This window comes from Populus nigra, chromosome 5 (assembly GCF_951802175.1).
Source record: "Populus nigra chromosome 5, ddPopNigr1.1, whole genome shotgun sequence".
In the NCBI taxonomy this organism is placed as follows: Eukaryota; Viridiplantae; Streptophyta; class Magnoliopsida; order Malpighiales; family Salicaceae; genus Populus; species Populus nigra.
In genome coordinates this window covers 12804218-12811832 of record NC_084856.1, presented here as the reverse complement: position 1 = coordinate 12811832, position 7615 = coordinate 12804218, and the positions used below count along the sequence as shown (strand labels likewise).

The 7615-nt window shown below is 36.3% G+C and overlaps 1 protein-coding gene across 1 annotated transcript; it reads right to left on the bottom strand.

The window, feature by feature from the left end:
- Positions 1 to 785: 785 nt before the first annotated feature.
- On the bottom strand, positions 786 to 7024 carry LOC133694467 (filament-like plant protein 7). The gene is made up of 6 exons (XM_062115982.1): positions 6735 to 7024; positions 6493 to 6638; positions 5184 to 5328; positions 2667 to 5058; positions 2317 to 2377; positions 786 to 1525 (listed from the first exon to the last, which is right to left on the bottom strand). Exons 2-6 carry the CDS (start codon positions 6586 to 6588, stop codon positions 1016 to 1018), a joined length of 3204 nt encoding a protein of 1067 aa, XP_061971966.1. The 5' UTR covers positions 6589 to 6638; positions 6735 to 7024; the 3' UTR covers positions 786 to 1015.
- Between the last annotated feature and the right edge of the window lie 591 nt (positions 7025 to 7615).

Here is a 7615-nt window from a genome sequence, read left to right as displayed (position 1 = left end):
TATCCTGTCTTTCCTTCACGGTTCTCTTTTTTTGTTTTTTTGACATTTTTGAAAAACATTGTTTATAGCTGAAACAAAAGTTAGCAGTAAAGAAAAGTTTTTTCCTCACAAAAACCTCACCTCACGTATTTGCTCTCATCAAGGCATGACATTGTTCTAGAATCCGTTCTTCCGTTATATTTGTAACAGATTTTTCACCTCGCAACTTTTCTTGTTCTTCATTTCCTGGTAGATATCATTTTTAATGCATTTTATTCCTATGTTTTGAATGCTGATGAAAATTTGTGGACGAAGCTGCTGAACAGATAGCTGAGTGCTATGAACAGGCAGGACTTAACGATGTTGCAAAGATTTGTTGAATATAGAGATTGAGTATCTAGCATGATTGATATAATCAATCCAGCAGCTTCGTCAATTTGGAATTCCATTTTCAGTTTGAGCTTTGAAATATACAGGAAGTTAAAATTTGAAACAACCAAAAACTTCATATTTCCTATTTGCTAGACTGGGAGATAATCAATGGTGACTGATTCGAACTTGAGCATACAAATGACCTCCCAATTCAAGCTTGCCTCAGGATTCAGGATATTATCCGATTCGTATCCATAAAAAGGAATTTTGAAACTATTTTAGTTTTCCATCAAGTCATTGTTTCTCTGAAAACTTGAACTTGTAGTCTTGTGCTTCAGTGACTGCAAAACCCAAGATCTTAATCATTGTACTATGCATAGACCCCCTCAGGAATTAGAACGCAATGACCAGAAAATAAAAGGAATGGAAGGTGGTTTAATTCACAACCGTGGATTTTTTCTCTTATATCCCACTAAAGTGCAAGAACTCGTCTGGGCCAAACCGTTATATGTACAGTAGAAAACACACAGAAAAGCCAAAAAAAGAGCTCTCAAAACAACAAGAGGCAAACCTTAATGTATTCGATCCCTAGTATACAACAAAATCGAGAACCACCACCAAGCAGAACCCTGTGCGACAAGTTTTTATCATAAATGGTGACCTATTACGGGGCAAATGGAAAGGATGGTTTCTTGATGTTTGATTTCTTCTTTCTCCATAGAAACTTTCTCCACAAATTTACACCTCCCCTTTTCTTGCTAGGTACAATGGCCAAAGAATTAGTTGCAACACCATCATCCTGGTGTTTAATTCCATTCAAAACGAGTATCTTCTCAAGAGGCTCGATCACCTTATTGGAAATGACGGTGGAACTGGTATTGCTATCGCTTTCTTTGCACTTAACTGATTTGGTGTCCTTCACTTTATCGGTGTCCTCTGCTAGCATCTGATCTAGCAAAGAGGACCTCTGGATCAGTACCTTGTTCTTGGGTGTCAAGGCTGTGCTTGTGGAAGTGGTGACAGAGATCGTATTTGTGTCAGTGGACGTAGAGATGACCTTGTCAAACAGGGCTGCTTCGCTTGGTGAAGCCAATGCCTTTAACTGCTTCCCTAGGTTTAGAATTGTCTCTTGGCACTCAGCCAACTTTTCTGAAGCAGCCGTTATCTCCCAATCCTGCAAGATTTAGGAAGCCCTTGGTTCAACAATGAGATACGTGTACATGTAATTTAGGGAATTTATTAGTAACAAACATCAGATACACAAATAATATAAGTAGAATAGAAGATAGCACATAATTGGAATGAATAATTGTACAAATATTCTAGCTATTCCTTCTGCCTTTTGGAAGAACGAGAATGTACTGCATATTGACAGAAAAAAATCAGTTTCTGTTCTTTTCACTGATACTAAAAAGGTCAGGTGGTTTTGGCAAAGTTCAGATGTTTTGCATGAAGTAGAAGCTTACAGATTTCAAACAATGTAAGCCGAGACTTTTTCTGTTGCATTAGACAATGACCCTTCAATGTAAATCCCAACGGCTTAACATTTCGTATTCTTCATGGGAATCATAACTATACACAGAACTTCATCCAAACTCAGGAAAATGAGCTGAAGTTAATTTTCAGGTAAAGCAGAAGATCAAATGCCTCATTTTCCAAGAGAAGGGTTAATAGGATTCAACTGACCCCATATGCAAATTGACTTCACGCGAACTTGGGAAAAATCTAGTATTTTGTTAGAGAGTTGAAAGTACAATTCTTAAGGAGCTGTATGTTCTCTATGCCAAGCAGTACTGCCATTCTCTACGAGATTTTATAAGTTACCAAAGAAGTTAAATATAAAGGCAATCTTTATTTGTCTATATGTAAATAAATAAATAAATAAAAGCTCTGTAAAAAAATGCTTAAACTGCATTAGCAAATGAAAATAATTTGTATACACAAGGTGGCATGATATGAACTTACAGTCCGGAGTTGGCTCTCATCCTGATGGAGTTCAGAGTTCGGGATTTCATTTTTCGTCATACTGAAAATAAAAAATATCAGATAAATGAGATTTCCCAATAATGCAGGTAAATTGTTTTTTTTTTATTATTATTATTACTACTATTAATAATTGTTTTTTAAGAATCAGCCAATTTTTTGAGGAAAAATTACAAGTTAGACAACTTTTTGGGCCATGAAGAGTATGGCATCCTAAAATGCAGGATAACTAGTTAATTCTATCTAGCATGTATTATGTTAACTTCATCTAATGTTGTGGGCCTCCTTTTATCTTCAAAAGAAGGAAATCATTTCAAAATAAAATCCGATACCTTTCAAGTTGGATCTGTAGTTCAAGACATGTGGCTTCCAATTCTTCACAGCAACTCTTCCTGTTCTCAAGTTCCATTTCCAAGGTAGATAATTTTTGGTGAGCCTTATTTAATTCAACTTTGGCCTCTGTAAGCTGTGTATCAACATCTTCTTTCATCAACTTATGGTTTTCAATTTGGCTCTCAAACATTGCCTTCGAACCTCTCAAAGTTTCTAAATCTGTTTGCAAGCTCTCAATGGTTTTCTCTGATTCCTTAAGTTGATTCATCAAGGACTCGCTCTTATCAGAAGCTAACTGGAGTCTCGCTTCCAAGTCTCTCTTTGCAGAGTCAATATTAGTCAACTCCTCTCCTATCTTTCTATTTTCGTCTCTGATAGTAGATTGATGACATTCATCCTTCTTCTCAAAGTAGTTGTGATGTCCATTTGAAGCAACAACCTCTGCTTCATACTCACTCCGTGATTCATCCCAATCAAAATGCTTCTTAACTGCATCTCTCATGCTTGAAACATCTTGGATGGAAAAGCAGTGGTTCATAATCCAGTCCAAAGCAGAACCTAATTCTTGGGCAAACATGTTCACATCAGATTTTCCATTCAGAAGATCATAACAAGCATGGACAAATTCCTGTAATACAGCACATAGTTCAGCTGTTTTCCACTGCAAAACACGGACCATGTAGCCTGGAGGTGTTTCTGTATTCTTAAATGGCAAAAAATCCCCATCCTTTCTGATCAAGGTCTCTGAGTTACCATAATCAGCATATGAGAAAGCGACCCCTTCAATAAGCTCAATAATCTTGCAGAGTGATTTGCCAAGATCTGACTGGACTTGCTGATGGCTCTTATCCATCGACAAGGCCTCAGCTTCAGTAACTCCACCTGGTGAATCAGTCACTGAATACATAGGTTTCCATGAGATGTATCCACCAACATGAGGGGAGTTTAATCCATTTGAATGTGTTGAGCTTTGCCTTTTATCAACATATTCTGCAGGGCTTGCATGATTTATATTTTCCAGAGCTATTCTAACATCCTCCAGTATTTCACAAGGTTTTCTTTGTGTGACACGATTTTGCTCCAACACGACTTTCAGAATGTCATGTAGCCATCCAGAAGCTTTGTCTTTAGACTTGATCACCTGGTTTGATACCCCAGAGCGAGATTCTGATACTGGAATTATCTCCTGACCAATTGCATTAACATTGTCAGAAGAAACATGAGGACTTTCGAGCTGCTTATCAACTGAGACTATTGCAAGTCTTTCCATTTCAGCAAAGTCATCCATCAGGGATATATCTGAAACTCCTATGGTTCTGTTTGTTGGTGACCCTTTTTGCTTTCCCTGTTTGAAGTGCTCCATTTCTGAAATCAAAGCAGAAGCCCAAGATTCAGCAGAACTAACCTTATCATCACTGCCAATCTCAGACATTGAGGCCAGAGAGAGCTCCTGTGGCATAAGCACGCTCCTCGATCGCTCTAAGGCTATCTGTCCTTTTGGCAATTCATCAAAAAGTGACTCAACCTGTGATAATTTGGAAGCTGTGCGAGCATACATGGTTCTCGATAATTGGAGCTCATTTGTTTTTTTATCAAGGGCTTCTTTAAGAGTCTTGTTTTCTTCTTCCATGGCACATAACTGCTCAGTCAGAAAGTTGATCTTTTTGCTGGGAGATTCAGCAGAGTTTCCAACAGCTGAGTCAACCACTAAACCAATAGGACTACAATTTGACCTTCTCCTGCTCACTTCAACTGAATCTCTTCCAAGGATTTCTACTTCACTTTTCATTTTAGCCAAGGCAGCAGGGCCAGGCAACCGCTTGCGGACTAGGAGACGCAGCCTCTGACATTCTGCTTCTAACTTTGCAATTCTTTTCACACTCTCTAAGTGTTGCTTGTGAGATGCATCAGCTGTTCTGCGGTTAAATTCTCTTTCCTCATTTCGGATCTCAAGCTCCTTATCTAGCACGCGTACTTCATATTTGAGAGAAGCACTGTCTTTTTCTGTGGACTCTAACCTACCCATCAGAGCAATAAAATCTGCCTCCACCTGAGCCTTTTGCTTACTCAAATCTTCAACCAACCTTTCTTTTTCTAAGAAAGCCTTACTTAGATTAGCCTTCTCAATACCTATTTTCGCAAGCATTTTACCAGTGTCTGCCAGCTTCTCTTCCAAAATCATTTGGGACTTTTCAAACTCATTGGATGTCTTCATCACAGCATCATGAATCCTTTGCTCCTGCTCTTCTCGAACGAAACGTAGCTGCTGCATACACTCCTTGAGGGCTGCATCCAGATGAGTCAATCTTTCTTCTCCAGCAGCTCTTTGCTGTAAGGCTTCATCTAATTCTTGCTTTAGAGACAGTGCTTTTGCTTCTGCTTTCTCTTGGACTATTAACAATCAATAATCATAGAGCATACAAGGTTAAGAAGACCTTTGACAATGTGAATTGATAAATGGGGCATAAGAACCTTGCCACTAAAGTACTGAGACGTAATAATATTTGGTAATTTACCTGCCATGGCTTCCATTGCCAGCTTGGCTTGTTTCTTTGCAAGATCATCTTTGGCATTACACTCAGACAGGGCATATGAAAGCCTCTCACTCAAAATTTTCAGATCATTCTCCAATTCTGCCTTATTATCCAAGAGTGTCTGTATCTGGAACATCCAAATTTGTTAGAAATCATCCAAAATTTAAATAATTCCAAAAATAAATGTGATTTATTTGTAGAACTTCCAGCAAGCAAGGACTTGCCAAGCTGATTTATCTCTCTTCTGTGACCAGTTTTAAAGTTTCCATGCACGTTTCTACACACTAAACCTAGAGAGAACTCACTTGATTGGCCTCAATAAATCACTAAACACCATAACACAAGAGCAATTATTTCTAGTTTTACACAGAAGAGTCCCATTGGAGTAGAAAATCCCTTCCATGACAGGCTTTATGGATTGAAGTGAATCATGGTTCAGTACGCGGAACTGGGATCAGAATTAGTAAGCAGGTGACTCTACTCAAAGAGAGTGATCAACTCTTCCCTCCATATCCCATCCCTATCAGAAAAATAAAATCGGGGAACTAATAACCATGTCGATTTGTCATTGATCATCACCTGGAATACATTTCTTCAAACATCACAGACAGCAAATATTTTGAATTTTTGGTTTGGGAACATTGTTTCAACTGCTCTTTCAAGTCATTTAGTAAATCAGGATAATGTCTAGATTTTTCTAAGCTAGCACAATGAAGGATTTCAAAGTCAAGTCTCCACTAGCATACGAGGAGAATTCTTATCACCTAGGCAGGATGACATCTCCACTGTCTTAACTAAACTTTTGTAAAAGGCATTACTAAACCAATCTGGATTAATTGTGGACCAAACGTCGAGGCTGGTTTATTTGACGGTGAACTTCAATAGAACATTGCAACAAGTTTTAATTGTCAGAGTCACCGCAGTTATCAAATGAAATCAACCAAGAATAAACTACAGTGAACAGTGAAGGCTGACTCCTGTAAATCAGAAAAGCAGCGATTTGTGTTCTTGTTTATGACATGCAAAGACAATTAGACCAGCAAAATCTGATCTTTAAACAAGCAAAATAATTTGGTTATCTGATCAAAATCAGGCACAAGAAAAAAGGTGATTTTTTTAGTGTATATTTGAGGGGAAATTGATTGGGGTTTTTCAAGAATAATTAAGACTTCTGCTCACAAAGAACATACATTGTGGGATCAAAGAATAAAAAATTGCATTAACTGATGATTCTAATAGATTGCATTAATATACAGAATTGAATAGGAGTCCCAGAATTTCAGTGATTTACCTCCTCTTCTTTTGAAGAAAGTTCAACTTTAGGATCAGTTGCAGCAACAATCTTGTCTGTAGATTTCTTCCTCCACAGCCATGTTTTATGGTCCATGACTTCACTTACTACAGCCAGCACTTCAAATCACTAGAAATCTTCATGAACTGCAGCAAATAAAAACAAGATTAAGAACCATCAAACACCCCCTTTATCTTATATAATAGAGACTAGAACATATAAAGAAAACAAGATTTTCCTACCATTAAAAACATTTAACATGCATGGATCATTAAACCATGAAATGTCGACATCTTGATCGATGCACAGAAAACTTGATCAGATTTTCTTGAATAAAAATGGAACTCAAAACTAGAAAGAAAAGAAGCTCTGAATAAAGAGAAGAGAATGCAAGACAGAAACACAATTGATATCAAAACGTGCAATGCTTATGATCCTGCCGACAAATATAATAAACGAAGGGGAGCCCTCAAAGAAGAAGAGAAAGATAAAGAGAGAGAAATTAAGACAACACTGTCTCACTGTAAGTCTGTAAATTGGAAAAATAACGTCCGTACTGTAGACAGAAATAAAGACTCTGTGAACATTTGTGTACGTGTGTCTGCAAGGACACTGTACCCTGGCTTTCCTAAAGAAAAGTCAAAGTACTTGTAACTTGTAAGTTTTATTTGTGGATTTTGTCTGGGCTATATTACTAATTATTTTTATTTTTTTAATTTTGAATTAAACTAAATTTAATCTTGAATTTCAATTTTTTAATTTGAATATTTTAAACTATTTTTTTTAAAAAAAAAACAGGACATGACACCTATTATAAAAAATCTGATTTAAAAATAAAAAAATATTGACAAAGAAATAGGAACCTGGATAGAAAATTTTATTTTTAACCACAAAATAATTTCTATATTCAAATAAAAAATTTAAAACAAGTTTAATTTGATATGAAGTTGAAAATAAATTTTGATAATTTAATCTTTTATTTCATATCTTAACTTTTGGTAATAGATTTTGGTATTATAATATAAGATGTTTTTCAATAATGTTTTTTATTTGAAAATATATCAAAATAATTTTTATTTTTATTTTTATTTTTGAAATCAACACATTAAAAATATAAAAAAAT

What these genes read in the sequence shown, in the direction of transcription:
- LOC133694467 (XM_062115982.1), bottom strand. Translation starts at nt 6,588, where the DNA reads ATGGACCATAAAACATGGCTGTGGAGGAAGAAATCTACAGACAAGATT. An exon ending in TTTCTTCAAAAGAAGAGGAG is followed by an intron (nt 5,329 to 6,492) that starts GTAAATCACTGA and finishes TGGATGTTCCAG; the next exon opens with ATACAGACACTCTTGGATAA. An exon ending in ATGAGAGCCAACTCCGGACT is followed by an intron (nt 1,526 to 2,316) that starts GTAAGTTCATAT and finishes TAAATCTTGCAG; the next exon opens with GATTGGGAGATAACGGCTGC.